Source organism: Zalophus californianus, chromosome 1 (genome assembly GCF_009762305.2).
Source record: "Zalophus californianus isolate mZalCal1 chromosome 1, mZalCal1.pri.v2, whole genome shotgun sequence".
NCBI lineage: Eukaryota > Metazoa > Chordata > Mammalia > Carnivora > Otariidae > Zalophus > Zalophus californianus.
In genome coordinates this window covers 85,148,704-85,175,530 of record NC_045595.1, presented here as the reverse complement: position 1 = coordinate 85,175,530, position 26,827 = coordinate 85,148,704, and the positions used below count along the sequence as shown (strand labels likewise).

Sequence of the window (26,827 nt, the reverse complement as noted above, 5' to 3'; positions counted from 1 at the left end):
AAAAGAAACCTGGCAGCTCCAGGATCGATGGGCAGTGTGGGAGGCGAGACAGGAAGCTAGAAAACAGACTGTCAACTGACGCCTTCATGAGCGGGAGCTGATCTAAGCAGGTTCTTCCCATCCCCATAGCCCGTACTGGCTTGGCCGCGTGTGCGTGCTCGTGCGCATGCGTGAGCGTGCATCTGTGCATGCCTCTGTGTACATACGCATATGTGCGCATGTGCGCGCATGCCTCTCTGTGTGCCTGTGTGCATATGTGTGTGCGCGTATTCATGTGTGTGCAAGTGTGTGGCGTCATAGCACCCTTTCACAAAATTCCCATCTGTGGCTGGTCCCCTCCCCTCTCTGTCCCTCCCCGTAAATCCGTCACTCTGTGAACCCACAGAAAGGGTGGGCAAAGAAGACAGAGACTTTTTAAAGCGGGGGTAAGGAGATGAGGGTCGGGAAGACTGGGCCTAATCTACCTTCTCTCCTCCCCCGTGAAGGTGAGGGCTTTAGAGATTCCAGCAAACCCCCTGATGCTTGTTCGTGCATCAGCGTTCTTCACACGAGCCCATCAATGACCCGGTTGTCCACCAGCAGGAGAATGGCTCCGCCAGAGGTGATACGGCCCCACAGTGGAAGAAAAAGGAACCACTGGGGAGACCTGCAGCAATGGGCCAGTCTCACAGATGGTATGTGGAGCGACAGAGGATGCACCCCAAAAAGTACACCCTGTAGGATTCATCCCTGTCGAGTCCCAGAACAGGCGAAAGCATTCTCGGTGGTGGAAGGCACAGGAGTGGCACCTCAGGTGAGGGGGTGGGGTGCCTGGGAGGGGCGGGAGAGCTTTCTGGGGGGAGGGGAGTACTCTGTATCTCGATGGGGCCGTTGTTACACGGTGCAAACGCTTGTCTGTCAAAACTCACCGAGTTGAATCTTTAAGATCCACTTTACTGTATTGAATTTGAATTCTGTTAAGAAAAAAAAAAAAGGCTGCCAATTATTAAAAAAAAAAAAAAAAGAAAGCAAAGAGGGGAAAGGAGGGGAGCAGAAAGAGTAGGATGTGGCTTGGCTTCTCAAAGGTCCATTCAGGGTAAACTGAGGCATCCACCAAACCTAAAAGTGGGCCTGACAAACGCGATGGGGGGCGCGGACCAGGGAGTGAGGCTCCATAGATTGTGCACTTCGGGGGCCTCCCTGGCTCACTAGCCCCGGCTTGGTGTGGCCCATAGGCAGAGCCTCCCAGGCGTCAGGAGAAGCCATCCTGATTTTGGGTCAGATCTCCCTGTTTTTAGTGTTGGTGACTATAGTACTAATAGTCCACTGTTGACCAGAAGCCTTACTGCTAAGGTCATCACTTAAGACATATTCTCTATGTGGGGCACCTGGGTGGCTTAGTCGATTGGGCGTCTGACTCTTGATTTCATCTCGGGTCATGCTCTCAGGGTTCTGGGATTGAGCCCCACAAGGCTCCACACTCAGCGGGGAGTCTGCTTGAGATTCTCTCTCCCTCCACCCCTCCTCGTGCTCACGTGCTCTCTCTTTCAAAAGACAGATTTTGGGTATTATATATTGCATTCCTATAATAATATCTCACTTTTTCTTAAATTTTTAAATATTTCTAGCCTATATGGCTTGTGAGTTTTTTCAAATTGTTACAAATCTCTAAAACATTTTCCCAGTATGTTTATTGAAAAAAGTCCGCATTACAGAAATCAGTGGCATTCCTATCCACCACCAACAAGACAGAAGAGAGAGAAATTAAGGAGTCGATCCCATTTACAATTGCACCCAAAACCATAAGATACCTAGGAATAAATTTAACCAAAGAGGCAAAGGATCTGTACTCAGAAAACTATAAAATACTCATGAAAGAAATTGAAGAAGACACAAAGAAATAGAAAAACGTTCCATGCTCATGGATTGGAAGAACAAACATTGTGAAGATGTCAATGCTACCTAGAGCAATCTACACATTCAATGCAATCCCCATCAAAATACCAACCACTTTTTTCAAAGAAAGGGAACAAATAATCCTAAAATTTGTATGGAACCAGAAAAGACCCTGAATAGCCAGAGGAATATTGAAAAAGAAAAGCCAGGCTGGCAGCATCACAATTCCGGACTTCCAGCTCTGTTACAAAGCTGTCATCATCAAGACAGTATGGTACTGGCACAAAAACAGACACATAGATCAATGGAACAGAATAGAGAGCCCAGAAATGGACCCTCAACTCTATGGTCAACTAATCTTTGACAAAGCAGGAAAGAATGTCCAGTGGAAAAAAGAGAGTCTCTTCAACAAATGGTGTTGGGAAAATTGGACAGTCACATGCAGAAGAATGAAACTGGACCATTTCCTTACACCACACACAAAAACAGACTCCAAATGGTTGAAAGACCTAAACGTGAGACAGGAGTCCATCAAAATCCTAAAGAACACAGGCAGCAACCTCTTCGACCTCAGCCACAGCGACTTCTTCCTAGAAACATCGCCAAAGGCAAGGGAAGCCAGGGCAAAAATGAACTACTGGGATTTCATCAAGATAAAAAGCTTTTGCACAGCAAAAGAAACAGTCAACAAAACCAAAAGACAACCAACAGAATGGGAGAAAATATTTGCAAATGACATATCAGATAAAGGGCTAGTATCCAAAATCTATAAAGAACTTATCAAACTCAACACCCAAAGAACAAATGATCCAATCAAGAAATGGGTAGACGACATGAACAGACATTTTTCCAAAGAAGACATCCAAATGGCCAACAGACACATGAAAAAGTGCTCCACATCGCTTGGCATCAGGGAAATCCCAATCAAAACCTCAATGAGATACCACCTCACACCCGTCAGAATGGCTAAAATGAACAAGTCAGGAAACGACAGATGTTGGCAGGGATGCGGAGAAAGGGGAACCCTCCTGCACTGTTGGTGGGAATGCAAGCTGGTGCAGCCCCTCTGGAAAACAGTATGGAGGTTCCTCAAAAAGCTGAAAATAGAGCTACCCTACGATCCAGCAATTGCACTACTGGGTATTTACCCCAAAGATACAAATGTAGGGATCCGAAGGGGTATGTGCATCCCAATGTTTATAGCAGCAGTGTCCACAATAGCCAAACTGGAAAGAGCCAAGATGTCCATCGACAGATGAATGGATAAAGAAGATGTGGTATATATACACAATGGAATATTATGCAGCCATCAAAAGGAATGAGATCTTGCCATTTGCAACGACGTGGATGGAACTGGAGGGTGTTATGCTGAGTGAAATAAGTCAATCAGAGAAAGACATGTATCATATGCTCTCACTGATATGAGGAATTCTTAATCTCAGGAAACAAACTGAGGGTTGCTGGAGTGGTGGGGGGTGGGAGGGATGGGGTGGCTGGGTGATAGACATTGGGGAGGGTATGTGCTATGGTGAGCACTGTGAATTGTGCAAGACTGTTGAATCACAGATCTGTACCTCCGAAACAAATGACGCAATGTATGTTAAGAAAAAAAAAAGAAGATAGCAGGAGGGGAAGAATGAAGCGGAGTAAATCAGAGAGGGAGACGAACCATGAGAGACGATGGACTCTGAAAAACAAACTGAGGGTTCTAGAGGGGAGGGGGGTGGGGGATGGGTTAGCCTGGTGATAGGTATTAAAGAGGGCATGTTCTGTGTGGAGCACTGGGTGTTATGCAAAAACAATGAATCATGGAACACTACATCAAAAACTAATGATGTAATGTATGGTGATTAACATAATAAAAAAATTTTTAAAAAAAGTCCGCACTGAAGTGGCCCCGTCTCAGCTGTGCATCATGCAGTGGGCCTCACAAAACACCTCAGCTGTTGCCCACTAACTACCTCATCTTAAAAGTCTTCGCCTTGGAGCGTTTCTGTTGACAACAGGGCTGCTGGGGATTCTCGTGTCTTTGGGGTGCACACACCGCAAACTCCTGACATTCCCCGAGTCAAGCACACGGCTGAGCAGCTGGAGCTGAGTCAGGAAGAGGCCATCGTGGGCCGAGACGTGAGGAGTGGTAAGTGCTCCTAGAAGTAAAGGTCGAGTGGGAAAGACTTCTGAGAGCATTCTCTCTGAGATCAAATGTGTGTTTCCGTGTTTCCTCTGCTGTGGATTGGGCCAAGGGGCCAAGGTTCAGGTTTGGCTGGAATGCCAGCCCCCCAGGACACCCCCATGAGGAAAGCCCCACAGGAGGCCTCCCTGGAAAACCCCCCTCCCCCCCTATCGGGGATACCCCAATGTTATGCCACAGCCAGGACCCTGTGCCCCCATGCATCCCAAGGCTGGGAGCTGCTGCCCCTGCCCTCAGGCCCTAGGGTTCCCATGCTGGCTCCAGGAAGAGCTCAGGTGGTGGCTCCCTCCCCACCCCTCAGGCTCCTTGCCTATAAAATGGGTATCACAACAGCTGCGGAGACTGAGGCCATGTCTACAAAGGGAGCAGCGTGTGTTAACAGCAGAGGGAGTCTCCCGGCAGCGTGAAATCAGCTGAGGCTGCTCATGACGGAAACCACCCCGAATGGGGTGGGGGCATGAAGAAGCCCCTTCCCCGCTGCCTGCTGAGCACCGCCGGGGTCTTTCAGGGCTGCCCCGGTCCCAGGCAGGCCCAGTGGGGAGAGCCCACATGCTAGAGGGAGCCAGTGCGGTTCATAGCCTCTTGATGCCTCTTACTGTGAGAACGCTGGGCGAGTTATTTAACCTCTCTGTGCCTCAGTTTTTTTCTTCTCTAAAATGGGATAAGAACACCACCTACCTCCCAGGGAAGTTGTGGTGATTACATGGTTAATATATGTAAAGCACTCCCAGTCCTAGCCCATAAATGCTTGCTAAGTAGGCCTTTCCCTGCTGGGAAAACCATTTAAGGCCAACCAAAGAAGGATGTTAATAAAAGACTCGTTCCTGTAAGTAAAAAACAATTGAGTATTCATTCTTAATTTGAGTCACTTCAGGTTAATAATGTAGAGATTTCGCCCTCAAAGAGAATGTGGGTGCAAATCTCAGCTCAACCCGATACCACTCATGGCCAACGGGAGTACTGTTCTGTCTTCCGTCCTGCCCTCCTCCCTCATCCCACTGGGGGTCTACTCCCACTCCTCCCGCGTCACGTGACTTGCTTGGGCCAATGGGCTGTCGGCAGGCATGGTGCAAGAGTCTGCGTTGTGTGTGCAGAGTGGGGCTGACTCACTTGCAGGGCTGCTCTCACCATGGGAAAAATATGTTCTTGCCTGCTAGTCTAGGGACAATGACATTTTAGAGAAACATAAATTATCTCCTTTAATTCCTACCACTATCCCAGGAGAGGGTCTTGTCATCCCATTTTGCAGATGAGGAAACTGAGGCCCCACTTGGGTCCCAGGATTCTTACTGCAGTCACATCCCTGGTTGGTGGCTCCAGGAGACTTCACCCCTCTGGACTCAGGGCAGGGCTTGGGATTTGAGCTTCCGCTGAGCAGGAGTTTCTCCAGAATCAGACTCTCCTTTGAAAAACCCTGTCCCCTCCAGTAGGCATGGATAGGTTCCAGAGCAGCAAAGAGGGTGCTTGCATTTTCCTGCTCAGGCAGACAAGGGCATTGAACAGGTTCTCTCAGAAAGAAAACTTTTGCCCCAATGAATCTAATTAAGTGGTTAGTGTCTGGAGGGAATGAGCCACTCCTGTCACTGGGAACTTTAGAAGTTGACAGTTGATGGAAGATAATTTCTTGAGGCCGAAGCCTTTAGATGCTGCCTTCAGGAGCCCTCAGGTCTCCAGAGAGGAGAGACCATGCTTGTCTGCTGGTGGAGAAGGAGAGAGGGGTATGGACAGGAATCCTGGGGTCGGGGAGTATCCAGGGTCCCTGAATCAAATTCTTTTCCAGCCAGCTTGTCCCCGAGTGTACCAGAGTCCAATGAAACTCACAGCCTTTGATGTTGGCAATGGGGGGAGAGGGGAGGAGTCAGATAGGGGAGGGACAGAGGGGACACTGAGGCAGGAAGTGGCTGAGGACAGAGATTTCACTGCCACGACCAGCTGGCCCCATTCACACCCACATCCAGGAGGGTGGGGAGGTGAAACCGCTTCAAGGGAAAGTTCACTAGTGAAAGTTGTTTCTTCCCAAGACCCTGCCGTGCTACAGAACTTCATCCTATCCTTTTCTCGTTATGACCCCTGCAGGTATGTACTGCCACTCCCATTCACTGATGGGGAAACTGAGGCTCAATGAGATTAACTGACCTTTTTTTTAAAAAAGATTTCATTTATTTGACAGACAGCGAGAGATGGAACACAAGCAGGGGGAGTGGGAGAGGGAGAAGCAGGCTTCCCGCTGAGCAGGGAGCCCGATGGTGGGGTTCGATCCCAGGACCCTGGGACCATGACCCAAGCCGAAAGCAGACACTTAATGACTGAGCCACCCAGGTGCCCTGAGATTAAATGACTTGACCAAGGTCACCCCACTGACCATCACATCTGGGTGTGTGACTTCAGAACCATGCTCTTTGGGGAAAGTCTGTTTCAATTCCTGTCTCTGCCCTGCTTATAGGCATAAATCATATGTGGGACTCATGGCCTGGCTTCCGTTGGGATGTGTTCATTACAATTAAGAACATGATACCTTATTTATTTGGCATTAGAGGATGTGGTATTCTTCAAGTCTGTTTGCTAGAGCTCCCTAGTTGAAGCGTTTCGATTTCTGTAATTGTCAGTGAGTTGAGGTGAAAATCGCTCTCAAATGCATGCCATCTGTTGTTGTCTTGTAGAAGTGCATACAAAGCATAGTTCAGTCTTTTCCAGAAGGTTCTGGTAACCGTTAATGAAGGGTGCTCAGCTGTACAGATGCCCTCTGGGTTGTTGACAGGCATTGCATTACTCATCCTGCACTGAACGGCCGCCTTTTCAGCTTTATGGGGTGCTTCTCCAGTCTCAGCCCCACTGTCATAATGTTGGCTGTAACTCTGGCTGCTGTCAAAAGCCATCTCCGTGCCTTCCACGCTGCTGTGGACAGGGGACAATGTGGCCAAGCCTTTAGGTGGGTGTAAGATATACATTACAAAATGTGAGGCAATGGCTGACAGGCCTACAGGGACTTTATGACATTTACAAATTACTATCGCTCCTCCGTGTCTTGTCTGCTTTCTTCCTCAGTTGTGTTATCATCTGTGTCACTACATATATTACATCCAGATGAGTGAAGATTTGCGCACGACAGTGGAGTAATGTTAAGGAACATCTATGGCTGGAGGCGAGCAGAAAAAGTCAAGTGCGTGTGTCAAGGGCCTTTTAAGGGCCTGTACACCAATGTAATTAGCAACTTTATTTGTAACAGCCCCAAACTACCCACAGCTCAAATGTCCGCCAGTGGATGAGTGGATAAACAAACTGTGGTACAGCCACACCGTGGAATTCTTATGCGGCAACAAAGGGGGCAAACGATTGATATATACACCTTAGATGGATCACAAGAGCATTAGGGCTGAGAGAAAAAGCCAGTCCCTGAGGGGGGTCACATACCGATTCAGTGTATAGAAAACTCTCAAATGAGAAGATGATAGCAATGGAGAACAGACCACCGGGGGTTCGGGGCACAGGGAGGCTACAGACGTAGAGGAGCAGGAGGGAGTCCTCAGGTGTCCTGAGTGCAGCGGTGGCTCTGAGAATCTGTACGTGGGGTGACATTTCACAGAACCCCCCCCCACACACACACAAGTGCATGTGAAAAGGGGTGAAGTCTGAGTAAGATCTGCAGTGTACTTGATAGTAACGTACCAACATTAATTTCCTGGTCATGAGAACTGTTCTCTGGGTGGGAAGATGTTACCATTGGAGGAAGCCCGGCAAGGGGTGATAGGAACTCTCTGCGTGCTATTTTGGCAGTTTCTTTTTTTCTTTTTTTAAAGATTTTATTTGTCAGAGAGAGAGCGAGAGCGCATGAGTGAGCACAAGCAGGGGAGCGGCAGGCAGAAGGAGAAGCAGACTCCCCGCTGAGCAGGAGCCCGATGTGGGGCTCGATCCCAGGACCCTGGGATCATGACCTGAGCCGAAGGCAGACGTTAAGACTGAGCCACCCAGGCGCCCCTATTTTGGCAATTTCTATGTGAGTCTAACATTATTTCAAAATAAAAAGGTAATTTTTTTTTTTTTTTTTTTTTTTTTACAACTGTGTAAGAGGGGCACCTGGGGGCTCAGTTAAGTGTCCGGCTTTTGATTTTGGCTCAGGTCATGACCTCAGGGTTGTAAGATCGAGCCCTGCCTCAGGCTGTGCACTAAGTGTGAAGCCTGCTTAAGGGTATCCCTCTCCCTCTGCCCCCCTTCTCCCCTAAAAAAAACCCCAAAAAACCTATGTAAGAGAGCCAGTAGAAACCTTATGTTGTCAATTCTCTCTCCATCTTTCCACCCAATTGTGAACTTTCCATTTATGTATAATGTTGAACTTTTTCCAAGTTCTTCTGGTTTATTACTATTATTATAACCATAATTACTGTTCACCATGACTTTTTCTGAGCTCTTTTTCTTTTTCTTATTAACATATTATTTGTTTCAGGGGTACAGGTCTGTGATTCAACAGTCTTGCACAATTCACAGCGCTCACCATAGCACATACCCTCCCCAATGTCTATCACCCAGCCACCCCATCCCTCCCACCGCCCCCCACTCCAGCAACGCTCAGTTTGTTTCCTGAGATTAAGAGTCTCACTTGTCTCCCTCTCTGGTTTCATCTTGTTTCATTATCCCTCCCTTCCCCTACGATCCTCTGTCTTGTTTCTAAAATTCCTCGTATCAGTGAGATCGTATGATACTTGTCTTTCTCTGATTGACTTATTTCGCTTAGCATAATACCCTCCAGTTCCATCTATGTCATTGCAAATGGCAAGATCTCATTCCTTTTGATGGCCGCATAATATTCCATTGTATATATATACACCACATCTTCTTTATCCATTCATCTGTCGATGGACATCTTGGCTCTTTCCATCATATGGCTATTGTGGACATTGCTGCTCTAAACATTGGGGTGTATGTGCCCCTTTGGATCACTACATTTGTATCTTTGGGGTAAATACCCAGTAATGCAATTGCTGGATTGTAGGGTAGCTCTATTTTCAACTGTTTGAGGAACCTCCATACTGTTTTCCAGAGTGGCTGCACCAGCTTGCATTCCCACCAACAGTGCAGGAGGGTTCCCCTTTCTCCGCATCCCCGCCAACATCTGTCGTTTCCTGACTTGTTAATTTTAGCCATTCTGACTGGTGTGAGGTGGTATCTCATTGAGGTTTTGATTTGGATTTCCCTGATGCCGAGCGATGTGGAGCACTTTTTCATGTTTGTTGGTCATTTGGATGTCTTCTTTGGAAAAATGTCTGTTCATGTCTTCTGCCCATTTCTTGATTGGATTGTTTGTTCTTTGGGTGTTGAGTTTGATAAGTTCTTTATAGATTTTTGGATACTAGCCCTTTATCTGATGTGTCATTTGCAAATATCTTCTCCCATTCTGTTGGTTGTCTTTTGGTTTTGTTGACTGTGTCCTTTGCTATGCAAAAGCTTTTTATCTTGATGAAGTCCCAGTAGTTCATTTTAGCCCTTGCTTCCCATGCCTTTGGTGAAGTTTCTAGGAAGAAGTTGCTGTGGCTGAGGTCAAAGAGGTTGCTGCCTGTGTTCTCTAGGATTTTGATGGATTCCTGTCTCACATTTAGGTCTTTCATGCATTTTGAGTCTGTTTTTGTGTATGGCGTGAGGAAATGGTCCAGTTTCATTCTGCATGTGCTGTCCAGTTTTCCCAACACCATTTGTTGAAAAAACTGTCTTTTTTCCATTGGACATTCTTTCCTGCTTTGTCGAAGATTAGTTGACCATAGAGTTGAGGGTCCATTTCTGGGCTCTCTGTTCTGTTCCATTGATCTATATGTCTGTTTTTGTGCCAGTACCGTACTGTCTTGATGATGACAGCTTTGTAATAGAGCTTGAAGTCCGGAATTGTGATGCTGCCAGCTTTGCTTTTCTTTTTCAACATTCCTCTGGTATTTGGGGTCTTTTCTGGTTCCATACAAATTTTAGGATTATTTGTTCCATTTCTTTGAAAAAAGTGGATGGTATTTTGATAGGAATTGCATTGAATGTGTAGATTGCTCTAGGTAGCATAGACATTTTCACAATGTTTGTTCTTCCAATCCATGAGCATGGAACGTTTTTCCATTTCCTTGTGTCTTCTGCAGTTTCTTTCATGAGTGTTCTATAGTTTTCTGAGTACAGATTCTTTGCCTCTTTGGTTAGATTTATTCCTAGGGATCTTATGGTTTTGGGTGCAATTGTAAATGGGATCGACTCCTTAATTCCTTTCTTCTGTCTTGTTGTTGGTGTATAGAAATGCAACTGATTTCTGTGCATTGATTTTATATTCTGCCACTTTACTGAATTCCTGTATGAGTTCTAGCAGTTTTGGGGTGGAGTCTTCTGGGTTTTCCACATAAAGTATCCTATCATCTGCAGAGTTAGAGTTTGACTTCTTTGCTGATTCAGATGTCTTTTATTTCTTTTTGTTGTCTGATTGCTGTGGCTAGGACTTCTAGTACTATGTTGAATAGCAGTGGTGATAGTGGACATCCCTGCTGTGTTCCTGACCTTAGGGGAAAGCTCTCAGCTTTTCCACATTGAGAATGATATTGGCTGTGGGTTTTTCATAGATAGCTTTTATGATATTGAGGTATGTACTCTCTATCCCTACACTGTGAAGAGTTTGTTTTAAGATTTTATTTACTTATTTGACAGAGAGACACAGTGAGAGAGGGAACACAAGCAGAGGAGTGGGAGAGGGAGAAGCAGGCTTCCTGCCGAGCAGGGAGCCCGATGCGGGGCTTGATCCTAGGACCCTGGGAACATGACCTGAGCTGAAGAACATGACGCTTAACCGACTGAGCCACCCAGGCACCCCCACCATGAAGAGTTTTGATCAAGAAAGAATGCTGTACTTTGTTAAATGCTTTTTCTGCATCTACTGAGAGGATCATATGGTTCTTGTTCTTTCTTTTATTAATGTATTATATCACATTGATTGATTTGAGGATGTTGCATCAAATTTGCAGCCCAGGAATAAATCCCATTTGGTTGTGGTGAATAATCCTTTTAATGTAATGTTGGATCCTCTTGGCTAGTATTTTTGGTGAGAATTTTTGTATCCATATTCATCAGGGATATTGGTCTGTAATTCTCCTTTTTGGTGGGGTCTTTGATTTTGGGATTAAGGTAATGCTGGCCTCATAAAATAAGTTTGGAAGTTTTCCTTCCATTTCTATTTTTTGGAACAGTTTCAGAAGAATAGGTATTAATTCTTCTTTAAATGTTCTGAGCTCTTTCATTTACCCACACCAATGACCCAGATTTGTAACATGAGACCAGAGGAGGCTGGGGTAGGGCGGGGGCTGGCAAGAATGGTGACATTAGACTGTCACCTCCATAAAGACATATCTGTTGTTTTTCTTCCTCACTACCTCTTCCCTAGTGCTTAGAATAGTGTCTGAAAAAGTCAAGAAATATTTGTTGAATGCATGTGTGCAGGTCCAGAGGTATGTGTCCATATGACCGTAGGATATGCACGTGTCCTTTTCTTGGGGACTTGCAACTACATTTGACTATTTGGAGATGGAACGCAGTTTTATTGAGAGAGAAGAGGGAAGCGGGGGGGACAAGGTGGAGTTGGAGAGGAGGGTATTTACTGAACACAGTGCCCAACGTTCTCTCAGGCCTCTTCCCAGGCAACCCGTGCTCCCACTGGCAGGCAGCAGCTACTCTCTGATGGCTGTCACTATAGACTCATTTTTGTCTTTTCTTGAACTGTATCAGAATGGAATCCTAGTACGTATTCCTCCTTGTTTGGTTTTTGCAGCTCACCCTTCTGTCTGTGAGATTCATCCATGTTGTGTGTAGCACAAGCACATTCCTTTGTACTGCTGAGCAGCCTCCCATCTTAACGCTGTTCCACCGTTTGCTTGTCTGTTCACCCGCTGATGGATGGGCGTGGTTTCCAGTTTGAGGCTATAAGGAACAAGGCTGCTCTGAGTGTTCATGTGTAAGTCTCTGTGAGATGTGTATTTCATTTTGCTTGAGTAAATACCTAGGAATGTGATTGTTAGTAAGTATGTTTGACTTTATTAGGAGCTGCTGATCTATTTCTCAAAGTCCTTGCACCATTTTATACTCCCATTAGAAATCAAGAGTTCTTCTAGTGCCTCTGCATCTTTGCTGTCCCGATCAGAAACTGGCTGTTATTGCAGGAACAGATTGTAGCACCCCCTCACTGATGGGCTGCTTCCCTGTCCCCCCCTGCTCCCCACTGCAGCTCCCTGTGCAGTTCCCAGACCCCATGCTCAGGAGGGATGGTGAGTGGTGCCTGTACCGAGCTTTGGGAGTCCCCACTCTAGACCCCTATATGTGATTTCTGTCCAGTTATGACTTCTTATTTCATCAATAAGGAGACAAGACTGGCCCAAGGTCACCCAGGGAGAAGCAGGGCCAGGGTGGAAACTCAGATTCTTCCTATTTCCAGCTCATGCTCCTTCCTAACACCAGAAAGTTGTGTCTACACTGTCTTTCCTTCTTTCATCCCAGCCTCTCTGCCTTTGCTCGTGCTGTTCTCCTATCGCAGTGCAATCTCCCTAGGCTCCCATCTGATGCAGCCTGGCTGTTCTAAGGTGATTCCTTAAATCTGAGCTTTTAACCTCAGCTTTGAACCATGGATTTTCTAGAAGCCTTCACCTCCAACAGACACACCCCAGAGTGGGAAGAAGGTCCCAGAAAGGCCTTGGAGTCCTCTAACCTTGCTGGGGGCTCACTGAGGGCCTTCCCCAACAAGGAACTCCCCCCCGCCCCGTTCCTTCCCTGTTCAGGACCTCACCTCTGCACACTCTGCTGCTCCTGCTGTCCAGAATACCTCCCCCAAAACCACCTGGTCAACTCCAAGTTCCAGTTCAACGCTCCACTTCCTTGGGCAAGCCCACCTGCTACCCCTTCTTCCTGATTTAGGGCACATCCCTCTTCTACTCCTGAGTCTGCCTTTTCCAGATTCACAAGTTGTCATACTTGGACTTGTCAGGAGATCTACATGCGGGAGGGCAAGTTCCCCAAGGTCAGTCCCTTGGCTGGGTTGGGTATGTGGCCCTCGGGATGCACCACAGTCCACCACATATGGGTGTCTAGTAAAGGGCTTGTGTGGCCTGTCATGTCCACGTAGAAGGACAGTGAAGTTTACACCTTAGAAATTAAATGCGGTTTTGTGGCTCTTCCTCATGACCGGGGGCCGGGGGTGGACAGGCCAGTGTCTACTCTCATGAGTCATGCCCTTTCCCTACTTTGACTCACCTGTTCCTCACACATGTTCTGAGAGGCAGGCAATGTATCCCATTCCCAGGTAAGAAAATGGGGGTCTAGAGAGGTTGTGCAAGTTGCTCAAGGGCACACAGCTTATGGGGGGCAGAGGCCCTTCTTGAACCCAGATCCATTGTCTGCACAATCCCATATTCCTGCCCTCACACACCTTTTCCATGGAGAGGCTCCTTGCTCTGGGTTCATAATAGGACAGTTGCAGAAGGTACGGCGCATGTACCAAAATTAGTTGGAAATTCTGCAACTGGATTTATACAGGAAAATCTAGGTCACTCATTGAAGGCTGATTTGTCTCTTCGAAGAAAAGGGTCAGTGTCTCCAGGGTGACTTTGGGTCATAGACGTCATGAGGTGACTCATAGTTATGGGGCTCTTTCCCAGGTGTTTCTGAGAAAAGACGTCTAGGTACCCAAGTTGTTTTGCAGCCCCATTGGAGCTCAGGGAACATCAGCAAAGAGATGGGGCAGACCAGAACTTTCCTGGGGGTGGGGGCAAGGTGAGAGAGAAGAGGTGGTCTCGGGGGGATACCAGGATATTTCATGGCAGGTGCTAAAATGCCTGCTCCTTCTCCAATGTTCGAGTGAATCGCCATTGCCACCTAGCTGAAATTTTGTCCAAAGTGCATTCTGGGAAAAGAACTTGCAAAATCCCTCTCAGAAAGAGGCTTGGAGCCAGCATGTCGCTCCCCGAACCCCGGTCTGGAATTTGCTTTGGAAACCACCCTCCTGGGCCTTCAGGTGTGCCTTCTGCTCCTGGACATCTGACCAGACCTCACTTCGGCTAGGAGTTCATCTGGATCTATTGTGGGTTAAAAAACACTTTCTCATTGCATCTTCCCCTGAATGACAGCTGTGGCTTTGAGCAGTTCTCTTGGCTGAATTAAGTCCTTCAAGACATGTGGCCACTCAACTCTGTACATCCTACAGAGTTGGATAATATTATGGCCATTTCTTTGAGGAATCCTCTGAATTTTTAAACTGTAGGCACTGACCCAGTAGTGGGTCATGGGATTAATTTAGTGGGTCATGCCCAGCACTAATGAAATAGGTAGAAGGTGTCAGAATCAGAAGGCATCATGTGCAGCATGAGCAAGTTTGTTTTGTGAATCTTCTATTTCAGTTGCATGTGTGAGTTTGGGAGCACAGGGTGTGTTAGAGGCAGCTGACTGGCCACCAGATCTGTGCTCCCCTCCCCCAGAGTACACGTGCCCCTCAGGAGGGGGGTGCCCTGCTGGGAGTGACTATTCCCTGATGCTCGCCTCTAGGTGGGGCCCCTGGCTGACTTGCTTTCACCAATGGAATGTGATTGAAAATGACCTGGTACTTCTAGGTCAGGGTGGCTGGTTTCCTGTATCACTGTGTGGAAGAGAGCCACACACAAACCAGGAAACCTTGCATTTGCAGTTATGTGAGTGAGAAATGAACTTTTCTTTTGTTAAGCCACTGACATCCTGGGACCTGAGTTATACCCTTAAGGTTATCCTGTGTTGTATGCTGTAAAATGTTTTTCTTAATGTGGGTTATGGTCAAAAAAGCTTGAAAAAAGTACCTGATCCTTCATTTTTCACCTGGAGAAACCAAGTGTCAGAAACTATGAGGGGCTCCCCAAAGTCTCCTGAATGAGCCGGGGCCAAACCCTGCCTAAGCAGGAGGATAAACGCTTGGCCTGGGTGGGTTTTGTGTCTTGCTTGACAGAGTAGAGCTGACTGCCGGGCTGCAGACTCCTGAGACAGTGCTCCTCCCACACGCACACATGCCGGGGGCCATAGATCTGACATCGGCGCTCTGCTACTGGGGACCTCTGCCCACAGCTGGGGACAGGAAGGGTGAACTCGGCCTGGCCTGCTGAACTCTCACCTGACTTCTGCTCAGGCTCTGTGGTTAACATCTCTGTGGCACACCAACAGACTTTCTCTGAAAGTCTGAGTTTCTCTGAATCTCTGAGGTGCAGGATTCTGAGAAACCCAGCAGCAGCCTGGCCACCACCATCAGAGCACTAGGTGAGTCACCCGCACACGCCCAGGAATGACATCTCCATATTTCACCACACGGTGAATTTGGGCCCTGGTGCTGATGCGTACACGGAACACACAGAGGCCCCTGTGCTCACACATCCCACAGACCGGCAGAGCCTGGCCACCCCGGGTGCTCGAGGCCACCTCAGACCTGTGGGGCGAGGGAGCAAGGCTTGTGCCTTCCCCATCGCCTATCCTGTGGGGTTATTGTAAGAGTTAATAATGCAAGTGGTGGCCGGACACAGTACCTGGCACTTAACAGATTTGATCCTACTTGCAGCACCCCTGAGAGGCGGCCACGCTTGGCCTTCTCCCCAGCATGTTACGGACCAGGAAATGGAGGCTCCCAGAGCCCCCTTGTCATACTCAAAGAACCGTCTTAATTGGCTGAGATTGGGCCGGAGCCCTGCCATCCTGAGAGTTAAGACAGGCAGGGCTCAGGACCCTGGAGTCTGATGGCACTACACTCTCCTCTGAGTGCATGGAGGTTGGCCAGGAGGAGTGACACTGGCTTCCTTCTCCCTCTAGTCTGTCAGAGCTGGCTCTGGCTCTTTCCCTAGGGGTAATGTGTGTGGGAATGAAAGCAAAGGGTGACAGAGAGGCTTAGGAAAAACCTAGGACAAGCTGGGTCTCAAAAATCTGGGGAGAAAAGGGTTTCTCAGCCTCCCAACTCCTGCATTCTCGGGCTGCTAGGGTCATCTACTCAGCTCCTCCCCCTCCATACACTGTTCCTGGGTCATCACCCACATCTACTGGTCCAAGCTCCATCACTGCAAGGGAAGTGTGGTCCAGCTGTGTCCGTGCCCAGGGGGCAAAGGAACTGGACTTTCTGAAGGGTTTCTGCTACATCATTCTCCTCTGAAATTATGTCCTTCATTCATTCACAAGGGTAATGCATTGAGTAAGAAGGCATTGCCTATCTCCCCCACTGGACCAAGCACCCTGACGACGGGGATCCTATCTATCTTGTTCACTGCACTTCTCCAGCTCCTAGAACATAGTAAGTGCTCAGTAAATAGGGGTGAATGAATTGCTAAAGCTCAGGCCCTCTCTTCAAGGAGGGAAATGCAAGTTCTGGGCTTGGAGGGCTGGGAAAGATGGATGGTCCTAAGATGAAGGAGTTTAGAAGAGATGAGTCCTGCTAGTCAGGGTATCAGGGAAAGTTGCCCATTGCTGCATCACCACCCACCCCAAAACTTAGTGGCTTAAAACAACAACAATCATTTTGTTTGCTCACAATTCTGTAATTTGGGAAGGGTTCAGCTGGTATACCTTGTCTCTGCTCCATAGTGGCAACTGGGACCAAAGAATCCACTTCCAAGATGGCTCACTCTAAGTTAGCTGCTGGCTGTTGGTTTCATATAGGCCTCTCTGCAGAGCTGCTTAGGCTTCCTTGCACATGGTGACTGGCTTCTACCAGTGAGTATACCAAGAGTCAGGAAGTAGAAGCTGCCTGTGTTCTTAAGGTCTGGGCCCAGAAACTGGCATGGTATGATGTCCTCTATATTTTACTGGTTAAGAAGTCACAGAGCTAGGATTCAAGGGGCTCTTGAGGGAAAGAGTGTCAAAAAGTTTTGAGGCCATGCCTTGAAACCATCACAGAGGGCTTCCTGGAGGAGAGGAGCGAGCAGCTACAAACACTAAAGGTTTGAATGGCACCCGTAAGCTGTTCAGTATGGCTGGAACAGCCTCGGTCGTCTGCAGCATGGCTGAGGCCTTGTTCCGGCTACCCTGAGGAAGTCTCCAGTCAATGGGCATGACAGATTGGCCATAGCACTTCCTGTTTCACATGTACTTCTATAATGTTGCCTATTTCATCAACAACTGGACTCTACTTCCCCTCCCCTTGAAACTGGATGGACTTGTGACTACTTCAGTGGACAGGATGTGGCAGAAGTGATGCTGGGTGACTGCTGAGTCTACGTCCTAAAAGGCGAGGTGGCTTCCACTTAGTGCTCACTCTCTCTCTTCCTCTCTCTCTCTCCAGACACTTGCTCTTGGAACCGAGGCACCCTGCTGCCAGGAAGCCCGGGCCATGTGAAGAGGCCACCTATTGGTGTTCCAGCCCATAGCCCAAGATAAGGTCTTAGCATCAACCGTCAGGGACCAAGGGAGCCAAACTTCAGAGGATTCCAGCCCCCAGCCTTTGAGTCTTCCATCTGAGGCCCCAGACATCAGAGGTACCAGTGACAAACTGTCCTCACCGTGTTCCGTCTGCATTCCTGACCCCCACAACCCACGAGCATAATAAGTGGTTACTTCGTGCCAACTTCTGGGTGATTGGTTATATAGCCATAGTAACTGGCACAGTGGGCAAAGTGAAATAGAACAGTGGGACTTCCAGAAAGCAGTTCCACGGGCAGGAGGAGTCTGGTGGCCCCCACCAGAGCAATCTGGCTACTGAAGCTGGCTTCCACCAGGTATACATTGGAGAGCAAGGGCAGGCGTTCTGGACAGAGAAAACCGCTTGTGTGAGGCCTCAAGCTGGGAAAGGGCCTAGCAGGAGGAAGGCCATGGGGCTAGAGCACAGCCCTGCGGGGACAGGGTGGGTGGTGCAAGGGGCCACCCTTCATCCTGAGCACTTGGAGGCCCCTGGGTCAGAGCTGCTTCCAGGTGAGAAGGGGAGAGGGCGAGGCAGAGGAACAGGCCACTGGTCAGGCCCAGTGAGTGAGGATGAGGCCTCTGCTCTGGTGGGGTGTAGGCAAGAGGGCCTGACCGAGCCATGGGAGGGGCAAGGACCAGACACTGTGTGGGAATCAGGGGCTCCTGTCTGGATGGATGTGGGACTAGGGCCAGAAGCTGAGGCGGCAGGAGGCGCGGATACCTGTGTGGAGGGACGAGGGTGCCACTAGAAGGGCAGTATACGATCTGCTCCTTTTTGCAGCGTGGCCTTTGCTAGCTGTCCTTCCTCTGGGAAGGTCCCCTGGGGAGGGGACATCTACTGCAGTCCCTTTCCCTCTTCACTTAAGCCCTGTGACCTATCTCTTTATTCCTCTGAGACTGAGACACAGGAGAGCACCCGCTGCTGCCTGCTTCCTCAACTATGGCCGAGACGATGTCAGGCCCTCAGGAGTCTGCTGGGCTTTTCCCCAGCTGGGGACACTCTCTGGCCAGAACTGAACGATGGACAGCATTGAGCCCACGTTACGGCACGTGCCTGGGGGAAAGGCAGCCTGCTTGGTGGCTGTAAGTACACCCTCTGCTCCGATTCTAGTGCCAAGCACCTACCGACAGGAAGTGGGATGCCCCTCACCCAGCAGCAGGAGGATGCCTGGCACGCCGGGCCTAGCTCACTGGCCTCACCTCGAGCCTTCCGGAGCCTCCCTCGCTGGAGGACTTCCCCTGGGATCCCTTGGTCCTGAAACTGTTTCTCGTGTTCCTAGTACAGACACAGGTCTCTTCGCCCCTTTCCTGGCAGTCTGGGGGCCCCAGTGTGTCCCAGCATCCGCGTAGCCTCCCACTCTGAGGGCGCTGGGTGGAGTCTGCTGAAGGGACGGTGGGCTGATGCTGGATGGATTCTCTGGGTCAGCGCATCAACGACCCCGGCCTCCGCGGTCTGTCACCTTTCTATGAGGGTCCTTTCTCACAACAGCTGTGCCTCTCAGTGCAGAAATTTCTGGTGACACCTATGCATCCTTAAGAGGCAAAGAACGCTGTCTGCGATGGAGGCAAATTACAAAATTAAAGCTGTCAGCAGCCCCTCTACTGGCACTGTCAGCCGTGGGGGACGGTCACTGGGGAGGAGCTGGGAACTCAGTGGGCGGGGGAGCACCAGCTCACTCAGAGGCTGCCCCGGCCCTGGATGGGACTGGTGAGACCCTTGCTCTGCACAGCCGTCAGTGAGGGGACAGAGGACCCACCTCGACCACCTGCAGCCTCTTCCCACTCACCTGGCAGAGGGGGAGCCAGGGGCATGGCTTCTGCCTGAAGAAGGGGCCCTGGAAGGAAGATGTGTCCATACGATTCACCCAGAGCTGGCCCTGAGATCAGCTGAAGAGCGGCTCGTTTCGGCGGGAGGAACGAACACCATACAGGGCTGGGGAAGGGAGTCAGGAGAAGCAGGGCCACCAGCACCTGGACTCAGGCCTGCAGGGAAGCCCCCTGCACTCACCTCTTCTCAGCCAGTGACGCAGGTAGGACAGGAGGAGGATCCAGCAGCCCTGGAGTCCTTCCCAAGGGCTAGCGGTGAGGTGCCGACCACACCTGCTCCCGCAGTCTCTGCTCCCGGCGGCCGGGGAGGGATGCGGTGTGGGTGGTCGTCCTGGTCAGCAGCATGAGCCATCTGAGAAGGGTGCCAGGCCCTCCCACCTTTTTAGGGCAGAACAGGTGGGTAATAAAGTCCCTTGGGGGGTATGGGTTGTGACCCATGGGAGGGAAAGCCCCTTGTTGGCTGGGCCTGGGACAGAGGCCTAGGCTAGGGATGGGTCCAGGCGTGAATTCTGGCAGTGGCACAAAGGTACCACTGGCCTCCTAGTTCTACCTAAGCTGTGCAGATCCGCCCCCCCACCCCGACCTTTCCTGGTTTGTCATTTAACACTTGGAGTGCACTCTGCACTGTGGCCCTTCATCCAATCCCAATATTAGTTGGGTATAAGCGAGGCTACCAGAGCAAACCCAGTGTAGAGGGGGGACAGTGGAGAGAGGGTGGCAAACTGTTGGGGCATTGCCCCCAAATGGCTTCTTGGACCAGTAGGTGGAGCAGGGCCCAAACTGGGGAAGAAGGGACCAGCAGGGTTAGGTGTGAGCCCTAGCCTCATGCACTGACACAGGAGAGGCCAGGCGGGGGGCCCTGCTGGCCACGCCCTGGGCGGGTCTCCTCTGGATCAGGCCTGCTCAGCACTGATCCCCTGCGTGGAACAAGTCAAGTTACGTTCTCAGTTTCACATTAGTCTTTTATTATAACTGTACTGAATGGGATCAGTTTGCCAAAAGAAAAAGTCATTTCTTAAATCAGTATGAGTTACAGCATAAAGATGAATGAGAACAAAGCGATAGGATGTAAATGGCACAACACGGTATTCCATAAGTCAAATGAATTGTGCCATCGTGAGACAAATTATGACAACTTTTACATCAAAGTGGTCTCAAGCCTGTTTACAGTAACTTTTTATTTCTTTTTAACACTACAAAAAGAGCTTTTGAAAGTAACACAGGGGGAGCAGTAATGGCTTGGGAGAAATCCAGCTTGTCAGGTGCTGTCCTTAATTCACTCGGCCTCCTCTCCTGCCCCATGACTGCCAGCGCCCCTGCTCTGGACACGCAGGGGTGGGGCCAGGTGTGCACCTGCGGGCGGGGCGGGGGGAACAGCCCAGCCTCCACAGGACAGCCACCCAGAAGGCCTGCGTCCCGCATACACGCTCTGGTTCTATAACCACCCCAGGGGGCCGCTTCTTAAACAAAATAAAAACAAAACAAAAATAGTAAATCTGAGTCGATTCTGGCAGGTCAGCTGTCGTTAGCAGACCCTATAACTGCCACTGAGCTTTGTATCTGCTCATCTCTGACAAAGTGGAGGCGACCTTCGTGTTTGTGGTGGGCAATCAGACCCGAAGGACCGATGCACGGGACTGAACTCGGTCAGATGCAGAGAAGGCAATGCCCAGGGAGGCCTTGGTTTATTTTTAGTCACACTCATTCTGCAGTGATAGTATTTCTTACCAGACTGCAGGTAGCAGTGAGCAGTAGCAGGAGGTCAACTGTGGCAGAATAATCCAGTATAATTGAATGTTTAAAGTGTTTTATGACCCCTTGGCATATATAAAAGGTAAGGCAAAATCGTAATGATTTTCTTTCTCTAATCTGTAGCCCATATATAATGTAGAGGTAAATTTTAACTCATTTCCAAACTGATCAGAAAGGAATGCATGAAACACAGGTACCTATATTAAAAAAGTGGATGACAACAAAAATTCATCTAAGCTTTATATATATAAAACATATTTAACTGCTAATAATCAAAACATGAAAGGCTCCACTGATTATATTTGTTAAAAACAAAAAAGGCTTCAGATATTCAGGATTTTAAAAAAATGTGCACTTAAGTACTTGATAAAATAATAAAAAAGGAACACATTCTTTAATAGCACTGTAACTAATAAAAATGCAAACGATGCTCAACTATGGAGAATAAAAACAAGTCACTTAAAAAGATCAAGAGAGTAATACAATTCTCAAACCCCACGGACCTATGGGAATTTGAGGGTGGCACTGCCCACATCCCACTCCCCCTCGTGTTTCTTGCCTCTGAGGAGGGAGCAGCTCGTTGGGGACCATAGAAGCAATGCCTCTGAGAGACCCCCCCTTGGTTCTCAGGTGGCACCAACATGGAAGCACAGAGTGGAGGACCTGCCCCTCGTGTGCTGGAGGGCTGGGGGTTTTCAGGGACCGCTAACCACCCAGCCAACTGCAGGGAAGTAGCTTAGAGCCTTGTTGGGGTGGTGGGGGCCCAGTGCCACTGGACTATCAGGACTCTAGCTCTCAGGGCAAAGAAACTGCCAAAAGCAGACGACTAGGACCCATGGCCATGGGACAGCCATCTCCATGGCCCTTTCCACTTTGTGTCTTGGAGCCCTGGCGAGGATAGCTCCGCACTTCTTACCTGAGAACTGAAAACACTGACAACGCCCTGAACCAGGTCCTCTGAGGGAAAATCATGGCAACCGTGTGCAGCCGCAAGGCCATTCACCGTATGGGGACGTTGGGAGCATACAAAGTGTGGTCAAGGCGACACACACTGGGCAGTAACTTACTTACTTACTCTATGAGTCACCCCCAGGGGGTGCTGAGCAGACCACTCTATGGAGGAGCCAAAGAGCTCAGCAGCTTGTCTTTGAATAATCATGGAAGGCCAAGCAACCTTGTCACCTGAGCAAAACCAGACTTAGTATTCATCTTCCATGTTCACGTGTTCAGAGGTTCTCCTGCTAGAGTCTGAGGACAAACTGTAGAGCTAACTGGAACCCTCTCTGCAGTAGCTGACTCCGAGTCATCACTGCTTTCTTGGAAAGCACGTGGGAAATTAGGTCATTATCACACTGTAGAGAAATACAGGGTTAGCAGTGGTAAGGACTGTAAACGGTGTCTAGTCTTTCAAACTTAGCTTTTCACTGGTTCACGTGAAAGCTTCCACCGCCTAGAAGCCTTGCCGTCCTCAGAGAAGCCCTGAGCACCTGTCACTGTAGGGCTGGGGCTGCTCCCCCTGATGGAGGTGAAACGGGCACCATGGCTATCCTGTTAGAATGCCTGCTTACACAAAGGACAGGGAAAGTGTCCTTTTTGGGGCCTTTCTTCTTAAGGAGAGAAACAGCTCATGTGATGCTTTCTGCCCAGCAAGATTTCATAAGCTGCCAGCTGAAAAGGGAAATTCTCTATTGTGTGCCCAAGCCCAGGAGGCACCGGGCGGGTCAGAGCTGGTCCCGTGGTGGGACGCGGTACGCAACTGAACCCGGGCCCCGCAGCTCCTCTGCCTGGCTCCCGGCAAGGGAAGGGCTGTGCAGAAGTCCTGCGTCTTCCTGACATCTGGAGTGTTCTGTGGGAAGCCCTGCTCCTCCAGAAGGGACTCCAGGTCGAATTCCCTGTTACTGCTACTTTAAGGCCAATGGGAGGTCCTGACTCTGGATGGGAATGAGCTTGGGTTTTTCCCTTTACTTCTCAATTGACAGGTGACAGGTGTATTCCAGAGCCAAAACTAGAGAAACGACACCAGAAAACTATCTGAGAGACATCTGTCCCATAGTCAGGGTCACATTTTCCAATTCAAGAAGTAATATTCTTATGACTTCTGAAATCAGTGCAGCAAAGACTGGCTTAACGTGACCTTTGTTTTCTGGTTGTGAAAGATTCTAAAGGGGTAAATACAATTGTCTGAGGAGGGACAGTGATGGCCAGAGTCCATCTGGCCTGAGGTTTGGAAACATACTCTTTAACAAAAGAAAAAATCTAAACCCCATCACACCTAAATAGGATTCCTAAGTTTAGACCCTGTTTCTAAAGATCACTGTAACTTTCTGAGAGGTCAGTGATGGGTTTTTTCTAGCCCTGGAATCCACCAGTTCTAGTCCATTCTGTTGTATTTGGCTCTGCTGTATGGCTTCCCAAAGGAGGAATGAAATAGGCTGAGAAAGAGATTTCCAGAGAATAAGCCTTCTTGATCTCAGTCAATTTTCCTATGCCTGACACTCTGAGGGAGGGAAGATTTGAAACCAACTCTTCTTCCTTCTTCTAGTTATAATTAATGGAGTTGCCACACTTAATTCTTAGTTGGCGAGAAGGGGATAGAGGGAAAATGATTCTAATTGTGATTTGGTCTTTTTTTGACAGTGAACATGATACTGGATACTTAACCCTGGTCTACCTCAGAGCAAAGGCAGGGTGGGATAGGGCCCTGAAAGCCCTGTCTGCATTTTGGTGAACATCTGTTTGTGTGCTCTGTGGCCATCTGCCTCTCTCTAGAGGGTTCTGACGGGTTGCACTAAAGGCCACAGGCATGCTGGGAAAGAAGTGTTGGTTTCAGAGGGGTCTCCACTGGGGAAGCCTCAGCTGGGCCCTGGGGCTGCTGAGGGGGTGGCCAGTCCCCACGAAGGAGGCCAGGGGCACTGTGGTCAGATGTCCAGGGGGCTCACAATGGTGAAGCCAGAGTCCTTGCTGTTGCTGCTGCTGTCCTCGTCGGGGCTGGAGCTGGGGTTGCTGGAGGAAGCTGAGGCAGGGCCCATCAGAGGGTCGGAGAACACCAGAGGAGAGCGGGCCAGGGGCTCACTTCTCCCAGAGGTGCTTCGGAGGGTGCGAAGAGGCTGGGACCGGCCTGAGAAGGACCCCTTGGCGCTGCCCCCTTCGTCTTCTTTGGAGACCAGGATGAAGTCATCTGCACTCCCTCTGTCCATGCACCCTGGTGTTTCCGAAGAGGCCTGTGAAGTACAGTCAGAAGTACAGGTGGATGAGCAAAGACTCCAGTGAAACAAGAGAACTAAGCAGCGGCCCTGTGAGCCGGGAGCACTTCCCGGAAGTTTAGGCCCTCTGCTCTTCCTTGGGAAGATGCGGTGTCTGGTCCTGCTTCCCTGAAGCCCTGGCACTTCCTGGTGGCGCGGGGCCAGTTCCTCTGAAGGGGGATGCTGGGTTCCCAGGGCAACAGAGTAAGCGTCCTGCTTGGAAAGTTAAGAGAGGCCGGCTCAGGAGGCAGGCTGCAGACAGAACCCTCACCCATTCACGTGGCACCCTGCCATGCACATCACTCATCTTCCTTGGGCTTTCATGTTCTCACCTGCGACATGGGGACAAGGACGGCATCTCTGACCCAGCGTGTGGTCACCACGCATTGAGATGATGCGTGTGGCTGTGCATCGCACAGGACTGGCTCCCTAATGTAAGCCCAGACCTGGACTGATTTTATTACCTGCTTAACGAAGAGCTTCAGGAGGGCCTAGTGTATGTATCTTCTAACCAGCCCAGCCCAGGTATGCACATAGGGGGCCCCTGGGACAATGGTGGTAAACATGAAAACCAGGAATAACAACTGTAAAGTATATGGCAAAAAGCATAAAGACAGTATTGCTTTACAGTTATTTTCCTTTCTTAAGCAATTGTGAGTAGCATTTGATTTTTAACTAAAAAAAGCTGAACTTTTTACTTTTAACTAAAAAGTAGTTTTAGTAGTACTTTTACTTTTAACTAAAAAAAGCTTACTAAACACCAGTAAAGGTTTTGGGTTAAACCCAAAGAAGCTTCTGCCTACACTGGGACACGTGTGGATGTTCCAAAGCCAGCCTGACAGAAGACGTAGTGACGTAAGCAGACGTCGTGCCCACGGCCTGCTCACCCCCCACCCCCAGCCAACTCTCCCACAGCATGGGTGGGGACTGGCACCCAGGTCTGAAGTCTGACGAGCTGTACAGAGCCCCTCGGCTGAAGTGCTCCCTGGGTCCTCTGGCCCCCAGACTGGTATGGCCTAGGCCACTCGTGGGCTGTGGGCAGAGCCTGGACAGGTAGTTGGCAACACTTCCAAGGGAAATCTGGGCCTGACAGTCCCCTCTCTGGACTACATGTTCTTGGTGACATGGGGGTGGGAGGTTGGGGGTGGTGGTGAGTGGCCAAATAATGACTCAGGCGCCTCCATCCTCTGACCATTCATCCAACTTTAAGATCTTTAACTGGGAGAAGAGAAACAGAATTAGCTTTAAGATCACAGTGCTGAAACAACAGGCCTTGAAATTCTTCATCTCAAGTTTTAAAGCTGTTTACATTCCGGCAACACATTAATTCTTAAAAAACTGAGGTGAAATAGGATCCAACAGTACATTAAAAGGATTATTCACCATGACCAAGTGGGATTTATCCCTGGGCTGCAAGGTTGGTTCAACATTGGCAAATCAATCAATGTGATACAATATATTAATAAAAGAAAGAACAAGAATCATATGATCCTCTCAACAGATGCAGAAAAAGCATTTGACAAAGTACAGCACCCTTTCTTAATCAAAACTCTTCAGAGTATAGGGATAGAGGGTACTTACCTCAGTATCATAAAAGCCATCTATGAAAAACCTACAGCGAATATCATTCGCAATGGGGAAAAGCTGAGAGCTTTTCCTCTAAGGTCAGGAACGCGGCAGGGATGTCCACTATCACCACTGCTATTCAACATAGTATTAGAAGTCCTAGCCACAGCAATCAGACAACAAAAAGAAATCAAAGGCATCCAAATTGGCAAGGAAGAAGTCAAACTCTCACTGTTTGCAGATGATATGATACTTTATGTGGAAACCCCAAAAGACTCCACCCCAAAACTACTAGAACTCATACAGGAATTCAGTAAAGTGGCAGGCTATAAAATCAGTGCACAGAAATCAGTGGCATTCCTATACACCAACAACAAGACAGAAGAGAGAGAAATTAAGGAGTCGATCCCATTTACAATTGCACCCAAAACCATAAGAGACCTTGGAATAAATCTAACCAAAGAGGCAAAGGATGTGTACTCAGAAAACTATAAAATACTCATGAAAGAAATTGAGGAAGACACAAAGAAATGGAAAAACGTTCCATGCTCATGGATTGGAAGAACAAACATTGTGAAGATGTCAATGCTACCTAGAGCAATCTACACATTCAATGTAATACCCATCAAAATACCATCCACTTTTTTCAAAGAAATGGAGCAAATAATCCTAAAATTTGTATGGAACCAGAAAAGACCCCGAATAGCCAGAGGAATGTTGAAAAAGAAAAGCAAAGCGGGAGGCATCACAATTCCAGACTTCCAGCTCTATTACAAAGCTGTCATCATCAAGACAGTATGGTACTGGCACAAAAACAGACACATAGATCAATGGAACAGAACAGAGAGCCCAGAAATGGACCCTCAACTCTATGGTCAACTAATCTTCGACAAAGCAGGAAAGAATGTCCAGTGGAAAAAAGACAGTCTCTTCAACAAATGGTGTTGGGAAAATTGGACAGCCACATGCAGAAGAATGAAACTGG

The 26,827-nt window shown here is 48.9% G+C and overlaps 1 protein-coding gene and 1 long non-coding RNA gene across 11 annotated transcripts in view; one reads left to right on the top strand and one right to left on the bottom strand.

Annotated features, from left to right (window-relative positions):
- Positions 1–588: 588 nt before the first annotated feature.
- On the top strand, positions 589–23,794 carry LOC113916736. The gene is made up of 3 exons (XR_003518012.2): positions 589–793; positions 17,340–19,485; positions 23,672–23,794. It is a non-coding gene; the product is annotated as an uncharacterized LOC113916736 (long non-coding RNA).
- Positions 20,475–26,827, bottom strand: part of TBC1D5 (TBC1 domain family member 5) — a 579,609-nt gene continuing 573,256 nt past the window's right edge. For 7 of the 10 annotated variants that reach the window (XM_027583569.2, XM_027583568.2, XM_027583571.2 and 4 more), the window contains one exon: positions 20,475–24,255. In XM_027583569.2, coding sequence (XP_027439370.1) covers positions 23,953–24,255 — 303 coding nt within the window. In that variant the 3' untranslated portion in view covers positions 20,475–23,952. The remainder of the gene's footprint in view (positions 24,256–26,827) is intronic. The other 3 variants (XM_027583573.1, XM_027583572.1, XM_027583576.1) reach the window with 1 other exon arrangement.